The sequence below is a fragment of the Penicillium samsonianum genome, assembly GCF_028829775.1.
Source record: "Penicillium samsonianum strain IBT 33392 chromosome Unknown utg000004l_segment0_segment0, whole genome shotgun sequence".
Taxonomy (NCBI): Eukaryota; Fungi; Ascomycota; class Eurotiomycetes; order Eurotiales; family Aspergillaceae; genus Penicillium; species Penicillium samsonianum.
This window is the reverse complement of record NW_026643262.1, coordinates 4,626,452-4,638,935: the sequence shown is the minus strand read 5'-3', so window position 1 is coordinate 4,638,935 and position 12,484 is coordinate 4,626,452. Positions and strand designations below refer to the sequence as shown.

At 47.9% G+C, this 12,484-nt stretch overlaps 1 protein-coding gene across 1 annotated transcript; it reads right to left on the bottom strand.

The window, feature by feature from the left end:
• Window positions 1–924: 924 nt before the first annotated feature.
• Window positions 925–6,144, bottom strand: N7471_008707 (uncharacterized protein; the record flags this gene model as incomplete). Its single annotated transcript, XM_057281426.1, has 7 exons — window positions 925–4,708; window positions 4,758–5,321; window positions 5,369–5,393; window positions 5,446–5,616; window positions 5,663–5,781; window positions 5,832–6,075; window positions 6,141–6,144. 7 exons carry the CDS (start codon window positions 6,142–6,144, stop codon window positions 925–927), a joined length of 4,911 nt encoding a protein of 1,636 aa, XP_057135686.1.
• Window positions 6,145–12,484: the final 6,340 nt, after the last annotated feature.

Here is a 12,484-nt window from a genome sequence, read left to right as displayed (position 1 = left end):
CCGGTGATTCTCGTACTATGTACAAATATGGGCGTCTGCCGTAAAAAATGATATAAGATTATTGTCCATCATGAGAAGTTTCAACGATACTGAAATCTTGGTATACTCGTTGTTCGCATTCTATATTGAGAACTGAAAGTTTGGCACTAATAGATGCTGAAGCCAGGTTAGGGCTAGTAAACACATACTAATGCAGTCTCTAAGTAATTGCCAGTGCGATCTTCCGGGGATGAGTTTTATCAATTAATATTGCAATGACTGTAATATCTAAACCATGTGCTCCTTTATAAGTCACAGTATCTCTTCAATGGCTGATTGGTAATGTCTGGTGAAATTCGACATGGAAATCTGATACTTTTTTTATCGGATAGTATTATTATTATTCGAATTCCTTATCTTACTCCTAGATATACTCCTATAGAGTTGATCTTAGAGTCACGCTTAATTAGGCGTATCCTATAATTAGTCTTCTCCTAGATAGTATTGGGGTCGATACATATCCTATAGCTAGTCTTTTCTTAGGTCGAGCCCTATCTTATAATAGACCTAGTCACGTATTTATCCTAGTAGGATCCTAGGTCCTTAGCGATCCTAGGATAGTTCTTATCCTACGATAAGTCGTGCCGTAGGATTTGTGGGTCCTTACGATATAGTCTGCCTTAGGTTCGTTTACACTATAAGTTATTCTATATCATAAGGGTATAACGGAAAGGCTATAGCATTCCGTGGTATTGGCATATGATCGTTCTGACAGGTAGATTGGTTGGCTCTCGGTAGCCCATCGGTGTGGCCTATAGGTCACCACTGATTGGTGACGGGTGTGCCCGTAACAATGTTATATAGTTAGAATGTACATAGAAAATGGTTCGATAACAAGCGGAAACATCTAGTCTAGCTGGTTCTAACCTATCGTCATTCACGAATCTAGAGCACTGTATCTGCGTGGGAATCTCCGTGCTGTTCCTTGATAACCAACTCCTCGAGTTGATTGATCCACATGTCGACCTTGGTTGACCTGGCCCACATCCTCGCCTGCTGAACTCCACCATCTGCCCGGATCAAAAGTGTTGCGCTAGCCCAGTGACAGATGGACATAGCCAGTATGAGAGCCGTTTTACCGTCAGCGTCCTCCTGCAAGAGGGCTTCCTTGTCTTTACCCCAGAACGAGCCGAGGAGCATTGCAACCTCTTCGGGCTGTCGTCGACGGACAGCGGAGTGTAGCAAAGTCCCACCGCTTGTGTCGGGGGGTATCTTGATAGCAGTCTCATCAATATCTTTTCCGATCCAGTTCGCAAGCATTGATATAACCTGCTGATTCCCATAGTATATTGCAATGTTAAATGCCTGAGACTGGGTCTCTCGATCGGAAGGAAATGCCTTGAGTGCTTTTGCCAAGATTAAAAGGTTGCTTGTCCTCGCTGCCAGAATTAGATGGGACGGCTCAAGTTGTGCGCCTTGCTCCAGTAGAACAGTGACCATATCTAGGTTCTCAACTCCTCTCAATGATAGCTGCCTGAGATCGAGGGAAGCTCCATAAGAGAGAAGCACGTTGACCAACTCAAGACTTTGGATTTCAACGGCTTTTTGAAAATGGGAGAATGTGGGCTTAGCTCCATGCTCGAGAAGTATCCTTGTCAGGGCTGTCTTATTGATGAGTAAAGCTATATCGAGCGGCCTTTTGCCGCTGTTCAGCTGTTGAGCGTCAACGTCGGCGCCTTTTTCCAGCAGCCTCTGGACGTAGTACGCGTCGAAGTCGGACTTCTCAGTCACTGCTGGAGGACTCAGTTTGAAATTGCCCATTGGAAAGATACGAGCTGCCATATGAAGTGGAGTCTCTCCACTTTCAGGATTCGGCGAGGAAACATCCGCAAGATGCGTCAAAAGCAAATCAAACCCAGGCTTAAAAAGTTTCTTGATGGCCAGACACAATGCTTGGGTGTATCTTGCTCGTTTGATTTCCGTGTATTCGGGAATCAGCCCACATGCTTCATTCACAGATCTGACCAGTAAATCCAATACTTCTATATTTCTCTGCTGAATGGGGGCAGTGAAAATGGACCCGAACGGTTCTTGACCCTCAAGCATCTTGCAAATTTGACCTGGATCCATGGCTATCTCCTTGATAAGCACTCTGGCTGCTGCCGCCGAGCCACAATCAAGGGCTGTAAAAGCGGGAATGTGAAGCTTGGTCATCGGGTCGCCAAACGATTGGCTGTGACTCAGAAGCCAACGAAGAGGGATTTCATTGTTTGCAGCTGCTGCTTTGCAATAAATTCCCATTCCACTAGAATCGACCGCATTCAAGTCCGCACCAGCTTGGACAAGCCTTTCCAAAAGACGTATGCTGCTTGCGTCGTCGGTGCACCGATGACCCAGGAGGAATAGTAAAGCAGTGTCCTCCGAGAAGCTGCGAGGATTGTCACCGCAGCCGTATCCTCGCTCAAGGAGGTAATCGGCCAATTCCCAATTCTCATGAAAGATTGAAGTGTGCAGGAGAGGTTTTCCGGAGGAGCTGAGGCAGTCCAATGACCCACCACTATTGAGAAGGAGGCAAAATATCTCCTTGCTCTCCTGGTTCCATTGAGTCCCAACCACCTGAAAAAGGAGATCATTTAATAATTGGCTTGGAGGAAGAAGCCAGGTTTGTAACATGAACTTCACCACGCTAGGCTTGGCGCTGGTTACAATATTCTTGAGAAGGGCATGCGCTTTCCCAGCAGGAAAGTACTTCAGGAGAGCAGCCTTTGTACTTTCTGAATTTTTTGCAACAGCGCTTGGCAAGATGTCCCCGATCTGATCATCACTAGACTTTGCGAGCAGAATATCCAGGATGACTGTGTCGGACAGAGCAAGAGCTTCTTGGAGACAAGCAGGCATCTCATCCATGCCAACCCCGGCGAGATTGATATGCTTCAATAGAAGCCGAACGCCTTCTGAATATGACTCCGAGACTGCTATTCGAAGAGGGGATGGAACTTTACTAGATTCCAGACTCCATGTACAGTCGCGAGCATCATTGGTGGATTGAGAACTCCCTTCAAAATGTCCTCCGTACTTCTGACCCGCCAGCCGCGGTCGACGCCACATTCGGCGAAGTGCGGCCCCGAGACGTTCTGGAGGCGGTCCTGGAGGCGAAGCCAGATGATCCACTGCTGAACGTGTCGCATTAAGTGTCCTTTGATTCCTTGATGAAAACGAGATAGTTGGTATCGAGCCAGTATCCATTTTTTTCTGGGCTTTGAGCAAGAGGGCCGCACACGAAAGGTGATGGTGACGAATGGCAGCATGCAGGGGAGTCCACCCATTTGAATCACTGGGGCTTGCTGAGCACTTCCCATCCAAGAGGTAGCTCACTATATTCTCATGTCCTCGGTCGGCGGCGTAGTGGAGGGGGGTCCAAGAGTCTTGGTCCGTCGCGTTCAGCATCTCTTTGTGAAATTCGAGCAAGGAAATTGTCCAAGTCAGACTGCCTGATTGTGCTGCAACATGCAGCAGGCAGCGCCCATCATCAAGAGAACTTTTGCTTGACATCTCTGACAAGAGGGTTGCCAGCTCATTCCAGCTATTTTCGATGGCTAAGGACACCGGTGTCCCACCACCAAATAGAGGCGCGTTGACATCTGCACCAGCCGATGCAAGCCGTGAGACTGAAAGCGCATTACCGGATTGGATCGCAATCTGTAGGGGGCTCTGCCCTTTCCTGTCTATTACATCCAAACAAGCTTTATGATCGACCAGGAGATCGACAATCTCGTTGTTGTCGTTCTCCAGAGCAATGTGTAGAGGAGTTCGGCCATCCAACGTAATGGAATCACAACACTTGGATTTCATATCCAGAGCAACAAACGCCAGTTCCTTTATCTCGTGCAGTGCAGCAACATGGATAGGAGTCATTCCCTCGGGATACTGGTGGCTTCCATGTCCATACCGCGCAATACCTGTCCAATTCTCAAAGTTTGACTGCCGATGAAAGAAAATGTTCAGCGCTTTCCTGACGGATTTCCCTGGCATCGACTCCTGCTGAAGGTGGCTCTCCAGACCCTGTCCCACAGACTTTTCTTTTCTTGTTGCTAGGTACTCCTTTTCTGGAAGGCGAGTCTTGAGATGAACCCACCAGTAGCTCGATGCATAGTCAAAGAAGGAGCTGTTAGGCAACATCTGAATACCAAGCCCGGACTCTTGCAAATCTAAGACCCTCTTAACTCTGCTTGAGAATTCAGCAGAGCCGTAATCATCAAAACTTAGATAGGCAACACAAGCGCATGTAATGGAACTATGCGAAGCGTTGGAGTCCAGGTGAAATTGGTTCGAACGCCCTGTAGCAAGTTGCGACGAAGACAACCACTCGTAAATCGAGTAATGCGCCAAAGAGAGCTTTTCGCTCACCTTGGACTGACTGATAAGACTGCCGCAGATCTCAAACACGTCAGAGGCACGCCTTAGCTTCCCCTTTTGCATGTCTGCCAAAGTTGTCATTTCTGGAGTGATCGCAATTGCTTCGACTAGCTCCTCGAGGCTGAGAGGGCATCGAGAGTACATTAGCCATCGGAGTATATCCAGGGCGAGTAGCCTGTCATCTTCGTCAAGTTTTAAGAGAATCGACTCGAAAGTCTGTTCCAGGCCCTTGGGAAGGCCCCGGAGAAGATCGGCGCTGATTGCTGTTCGCACCCGTGATAGTTCATCCAGCTGACAAACCACCCATAAAAACCTGGCCGATGGTCAGCATGAGCCAAAGAACAGATGTACCATTTACTCACATTCCGTCCGCGCGACGAATCAACTCTCTCACGAGCTCTTCCCCCTCTCGATCTTGGAGTCGCAGCTCGTTCACTCGTCCTCTCACATATCTTTCCATGTCGCCAGCAATATCGGATGGGGTAAGTTCTATCGCAGAATAAAACTCGAAAGCATTTTCCAAGTCCACCTCGGGTCGACTAGCGACAAACACCTTGAAGGTGATATCATGTATGCACAACAGCCGCTGGAGGAATTCAATGGCTCCTTTCCGCTCAATGAGCTCATCCAAACCATCAATGATTAGAAATAGCTTCGAAATGTCTTGACACACGTCTGCAAACAACTGGTTCAGCTCTTCAAGATTTGGCAGGGCTTTTCTAGATGAGTACTTATTGAATAGTTTCAACAGGAACTCGGGTAGATCTTCAGTGTTGCTGTTGCTTTGCAAGGTCTGAGAAATGACGGCCGCAATCATTCTCTCCGACGAGAGCGACGCAGAGTTCGAGAACTGACAGTAGTGGAACGCAATTGCAGTGCCATCATTACCCGAAACAGTGTTCTGCACTGTCTCTATCACTTTGGAGCTGCAAGATGTCAACTTCGCGTCGTCTAGTCTGAGCGGCTGACTTACACAACAGCTGTCTTTCCCGTGCCCTCTTCGTGCATGCATCAGCTTTCGGCATCTAAGCGATTGTATTGCACACTCACGGGCTCCATAAAGCCAGAGATAAGAAGATTTATCTGTGTCCAACCAATTTTGAACGTGATCTTTCTGGAGAATCCACTGAGCCGAATCTACGCCTCTCCGTCTGCAGATCTCCCCGTGCTCGCCATCAGTTATCGGGCCAAGCCAGTCGTATATTTGGGCTCTTTTGTCGGCTGCAATACTTAGCAAACTTGTAATGATCATGGATGATCCACATACCGAGCTCTTTCTTAGTTTTCGCATCCACGTATCGCTCGAGCTTTCCTTGTCCACGCTGCAGGGCTTCAAGTCGCTGCTTGATATCTAGCATGTTCTCCTGAACCTGGTCATAATGTGCACTATGCAGTTGTCAGTAATAGTAAAAATACCAAGGAACGGGGCGACAGACCTGCTTTGGAGCTGCAGGTATAGGACAAAAAAGCTTTTGTAGTGCTCAAGTCTGGACATGACTTCGTCCGCCTGCTCTTTCATGGCCATTCCTTTCAGAAGAAACTTGAAGTTCTTCGCACTCAACAAAGAGACAAAGAGCTCTTCGGCTTCTTTCAGGATCTTTTGGCATGATGCTAGTGCCTCTTGAATGGACAATTGATCCGTTAGGTGGGGAGCCTGGAAATTTGACCCTTGTGTGTTCGCTGCGACCGCGTGGGCGTGTATAGCCACCAGGATGCCTGAGAGCGTGGCAATCTCGTTGACTAACGCATTGATGTAGTCGCCGCGGCTACGGAGCTTAGAGATGAGAGTGTAACCGGTCGATATGACTGTCCCTGATAGACTTAGGAATCCGGCAATGCCGGCCGCAATCGAGAAGGGGTCCATGGCAATGTTCACCCTACGTCGCTGTCAAGGGAAAGATATGTCGGTGGATTCCGTATTGTAAAATGTAGGGTCCAATCAATGGTATTCAACTCTCTGTATTTCTGTATCGGCTCTCTACACAATTTATATGGAGCCTCGATTACATAACATAAATTACGAAAACACATAGGATTAATAAATCCTCCGGTATGCCGGTGTTACTGCGCCGACACACCCCCTCAGCGATCCCAGTATGGGATTGCTGGACCCTGTAGATCTGCTTCCTTCTAGGCTATTAGATAGCCTATGTCCACCATCCTGAGCATCCGTATGAAGCTTTCATGCTTCTGGCGAGAGAGTAATTTGGTGAGTCCATCGGCAACCATGCTTGCCGTTGGAACCCATTTCACCTGAATGCGTCCCTCTCTAACCTCCTGTCTCAACCAATGGCGATGAATATCTACATGTCGAAGCTTCGTTTCAAACGCCGTGTCCTCGCTTGTTAACAAGCTAATCGTTCTCTCGTTGTCACAATCGATTGTCATATCGTGGGAGAGGATAAAGCCAAGGTGATCAAGGAGTCGACGCCACCATTGAAGCTGCTTTCCTGCCTCTGATAAGCCAAGAAGCTCTGCTTCGGTAGTTGAAGTTGTTACGGTGGGTTGCTTGCTAGCTTTCCAGTCAACTGGACCCCCGTATGCCTGGCAAATATAGCCTGCTGAGCTCTTTCTGTCAGGGTGATCCCCGTACGAGGCATCGCTTGCAAATTGTACCGAGTCCATTCCGGCACTTGCTGCTCCAGCACTGTACTCAATTGCCAGGTTCCGGGTAGTATAGAGGTAAGAAATGACTCTATCTACCGCTTCATGATGTTGAGGACCGGGGTTGGTAAGAAATTGCGCTAGCCTAGCAGTTGCTTTCGCCGCATCCGGTCTCGTAATAGTGGTGGCATAGCCGGCAGATCCAACCTTTTGCTGGTAGAGATGGATCTCTCTCGGTGTGGCTACACCTTGGTATGGCTTCAATTCGTCAACTAGTAGTGGTGTGTACACAGGTGGACGGTCTGTCAAGTTGTACCGGGTAGCAATGCTTGTCATATAGCTATCTTGACATAGCCAAAGCTTCTTTTGCTTCCTATCCCGAAGGATTCGGATATTAAGAAACCATGCCGCTTCTCCATGATCTGTAAGCTCCCAATGCGCTTCCAGATCTCGCTCTAATTGCTTTGCTTGTGTCTTTATAGAGGGATGGCTTGCAATTAGGATATCATCTATATAGAAGAAGACTAGTAGTCCTTCTCCAACGAAGACGTAGGGGTCTTCTGGTGCTTGCTACAACCCTAGCTTGCGTAGTACGCTAGCTACTTCTTGCTGCCAAAGTCGTGGCGAGATCCGTAAGCCGTATAATGCTCGACGGAGCTTCCAGCATTTGCCTGGTGCTTGAAACCCTTCTGGCATATGCGTATACGTTTCTTGATCTAGCTTGCTGTTTAGAAATGCCGTGACAGCATCTCGCTGGCGGAGATCTAGATCAAAGGCAGCTACTAGTGTAAAGATCATCCTAGCGGTCCTAGCTGCTAGTGTAGCAGCTCTCTTTTCTTTATACGAAATCGTTTCAAGATCTCCACGTACACAGATACGGGCCTTTAGCTTTAGAAGGTAACCGTCCTGGTCAAATTTGTATGAGAAAACCCATAGTAGGGGGAGGATCTGCTTTCCTCGGTCCCTTGGTTTCTCACTGACTTCATAAGTCTCCTTTTCGAGTAGAGAATTAATCTCCTTTCTCATTGCTGTGAGGTATCCTTGCTGGAAGGGATGGTTCATGACATCTTTCCAGTACTTTGGCGGTGGTGGGAGATCATCCCGATGGCGTCGAATGCCTGGTTTCTCGGCGTATAAGCCAGCTGCGAAAGTATGTAGTAGAGCCGGTGGCTCTTCATCCTGTACTATAGTGGTTGCATATGCAAAATCATCATCTTGTCTTGCTTTACGTGTTCGACGACCACTTAGTATGTTGCCGGCATCCACATTGCTGGTGATCTCCCTGCTTAGTGCTAGGCTTAGTGGTGCTAGCAATTCTGCCTGGAGCTGTCTTTCTAGCTCATCTTCTTCAATGGGAATAGCTTCATTTTCATGCTGCTGGGCCTGGTCCCTAGCTAGCAATTGATCATCTTGATCATGCATATCCACCCCCTGACCAGGACCAGTACTCGCTTGTTCTTCGTGTTCTTGCGGCGGCGTGTTTGGTAGTGGTGGGTCCTGATCATCCGGAAAAGCACCTGGTAGTGCTATACGCGGTGGTGGATCTTCCTGATCCTTTTTATGAAGCATTTCACCCGCTTGCGCTGTATATAGAGCGCTCGGTGTTGGCAGATATGCTTCCTCATTCACCCCCTGAAATGGGGTGGTATCCCGTTGTATATTAACGGCGTCACTTGCTTCCCGTATTCCACCTTGGGGATCATCCTCTGCCCCGTGATCTTGCTGGTTGTCCTGTTCCGGCATACTAGCCCCTTCTTGACTAGTAATCTCATGGTTGATCACCTGGGTGATCTCTTCAACGGTGAGCTCTTCTGGTTCTCTCACTAGTGGTAGTGGAACTGGTTGAGATCTCTCATACTCGGGTGAGTACTTGCGGCCTTCATCAATAACTGCATCTCTGATATGCTTCACTTTTCCAGTGTGTGGAAACCAGATCTTATAAATGTTGGAAGCAAGATATCCAACCAAGAAACCAACCTCAGCGCGGGGATTCATCTTATCTGACTGCACTTGCTTTTCAATCCTATAGTATGCTAGGCTTCCATACAACCTAACATTTGCTAGGTTGATCCTCGGCATTGCCGGCGCAAATTCCTTTCTCACTTCCTCCCATGGTATCAACCACCTATTCTCGGAAGCAATATATGATGGTGTACGGTTCAATAACCATACGGCGGCGCTTGCAAATTCTGGCCATAGATCTTTAGGAAGCTTCCCTTCGAGGGCGAGCATCCGCATGCGAGTAATGATCATGCCGCCAGATCTCTCGGCATAGCCATTCATCTCGGAGTGGCCGGGTGGAGTATGATATATCAAGATACCATCGCTTGTTAAGCTGTACTCCGATGCTTTGCCAGCTGCTGCTTCATTATCATAGTGAAAGGCCTTGATTGGCAGCTTCCACTGATTCCTTGCTAGCTGTACAAACTGGTTGATGGCCACTTGACATTCAGGCTTTAGTTCGTGCGTCATAATCCAATGGAATCTCGGTCCTTCTATATAGAAGTGAGAGATCCATCGATGCTTGTTGTACGCCGGTGGCAGTTGTATCAAGTCAAAATGGACTCTTCCAAATCGTCCAAAGGTGCGTCCAATTGGCCGTCGTGATATCTGCTTTGGTGCTCGCCCAAGATGACAGGTTTGACATAGTGATTCCTGCTCCTCCGTCGATTTCGCTCCTTTATCCTCGAGGACGACGCCATCCACCATAGTAGCAAGCTTTGCTATAGTCCGTGATTCAATGTGGGCTAGGCGCCGGTGCCATACCTCGGCGGAAGCCTTTGATTCCTTCGGCTTCACTGATCTCCTTTGTGTTGGCTGCACAGCATATGCTTGTTGTGGTGGAGCTTCACCTGGCTCGTTAAAGATCCAGAGATTGAATTGATCCCATAGGTTCACACAGACGATAGGTCTATCGTTTGGATCCCGTATATAATTCGTGCGTTGGCACCAAAGCCCGCCTTTCTTCTTCAGCATCGCATACGACACGAGATTCGTGTGGAAACTAGGTGAGTATAGAGCATCACTCAATGTAATCTCCATCCTTCCTTTGACTGGGTGTCTCCCAATTAGGCGAACCTTGCCTCTGCCTAGCACCTGCGTGGTACTATCTCCAGTTGTCAAATCCATAATATCTGCTGTGAAGTCGACAAATAGATCTCGATTATTACAAACGTGCGTGCTTGATCCGGTATCAAGAATCCATCGATTATAGAGAGAGAGATCACCGGCTTTTGCTACAGATAGCACATGCTTGCTAATCTGTATAGCTTCACCTAGCGACTTGCCTTCATGCTAGCAGTGGTGCTGGCCGTGGTGCTGGCCGTGGTGCTGGCTTTGGTAGGTGGTTGCGAAACTGACTTGGTTTGTATACTCAGTCTGCTTAGGCTTAGCATCAGCTACCACCTTATCAACCCATTTCTTCCAGCCTAGGTCCTTCTCTAGCGCCTTCTTTGCTCTCTCCAGCTTCTCTTTATATGGGATGAAGCCTTCTGGTCGGGTGGCTTCGTTCATAATCCAGCAAGTGGCAACCTTATGCTTTGAACCAGATCTCCTACATGGACAATCTCTCTTTTCAAAAGGAAGCTTCTCTTGCCTTTCTTGCTTTGCTTCCTAGTGCCCTTGCCAGGTTGAAAAGGCGCCTTTCGGAGGAGTGGTCGAGGTGATAGTCTTGACACCTATCTCACGGTTCATTGCGCGAAACGATTCGAGAAGATCTCGAGTATCATACGCCTTTTTGTCCATGATAATCTCCTGGTATTTGCCTTGCCACCAGATCGGTAGTACTTCTTTCATAGCGTGTAGGAAGTCCCTATTGGCATCTCCATCGTTGATACTAAGGCTGATCGCCTGCTCCCTTAGCGAATTCCACTTTTGAAGCCATTGCTCGATATCTCCCGTCGGCTTCTGCATCGCAAACACCTTCTAGTTCATTCGAATCTCCTCCTTATACGCGGTCGATCTTGCGAAACGAGACTTCAGATACACAAGTCTATCATACGGAGTACGATATTCTATCAGAGCGAGGTGGTGTATTAGGTTAAGATACGTGAGGATGTATTCATTTATATCACTTAGTCCCTTTGCTTGTTTCTCCCACCGTGCGTTCTTCACTTTATACACGTCCATTCGATCTCGCCAGACCCTTCGATTCCTTTCGTCACCCTCCTTAGGGTATTCCGGTTCCACTAGTTCCTTTAGGGTATCGGGTCGTTCGGTTGATAGGGTATCCGGGTTATAGTGATCCCAGACGTTCTTTTGCATTGCATATAACTGCACCTTTGCAAACCAGGTGAGCCATTGCGGTGTATCCTTCAGTTTTTCGCCCTTCATGGCGGAGAGGATTGATGCTGCCTCCATTGCTGGATGCTTCAATGTTTTGAACAATGAATCAAGGGATGATAGCTTGGTATAGCTTCAGGGTTGCAAGACAACTTCTAGCTGCGTGCTAGATACTATATACCGATATAGTAGTCTTATTCAGTGCGAACCGGGCTCATAACTGTCGGTGGATTCCGTATTGTAAAATGTAGGGTCCAATCAATGGTATTCAACTCTCTGTATTTCTGTATCGGCTCTCTACACAATTTATATGGAGCCTCGATTACATAACATAAATTACGAAAACACATAGGATTAATAAATCCTCCGGTATGCCGGTGTTACTGCGCCGACAAGATATGGAAGCCTTATAACATGTAGTACTTTGAGCTTCAGTCTCAAATCAGGCATACATTATGCACAGCCTCAAATCAGGCATATATGATGCACAGCCTCAAATCAGGCATACATGATGCACAGCCTGCGGATCGATGCCTTATGTGCTACACCGCCATTCCCCCTGACGGGGGACTTGTGAATGAGGGGGAATCGGGGGGTTTGTTGGCGTAATACCCACGTGCAACTAGTTGTGCAAGTTACGTTCACCCGGTGCTAGATAGGATCTGTAGACTCTCATGCTAATGATTTCAATCGAAATGATCTGAGCAACTGATTCGATGAGGTATAGACTACCCTTCTGAAGATAACACACCTTCTCAGCGAACACAGTTGTAGCCCTTTTCACAACCGGATGGCCAACATCAGCTCACCGAAGTACAACTATCATCGGGAGACGTCAACAGCAGGAGGTCGCTAAGGGTCCACAAAGTCGCAAGCCTGCTAGGTACTTCAAAGTGTGATCCAAGCACCCAATACGCTCCGCTAGATCTTGCTAGATCACAAGGCGGTGGTTACTACTAGAAGCTGCCGACTTACTGAAGGGAAGTTTCAGCTGCGGAGTCGTACACCACTACCAGTCCATTTGCAACGAGCTTGGTCGTTCGTTCGAGGTTTTTACACCGCGTATTATGCAGATTCCCGGTAGAATGACCCATGTGCAAACGGCGTGGCAGACAGGCTTTCTGGCAATGAACCCAAGCATGTTAAGAATGGGCAGAAGACGGCAGCGTTCTGCAAAGGTGGGCCACCTTGCCGGATGTCTTCT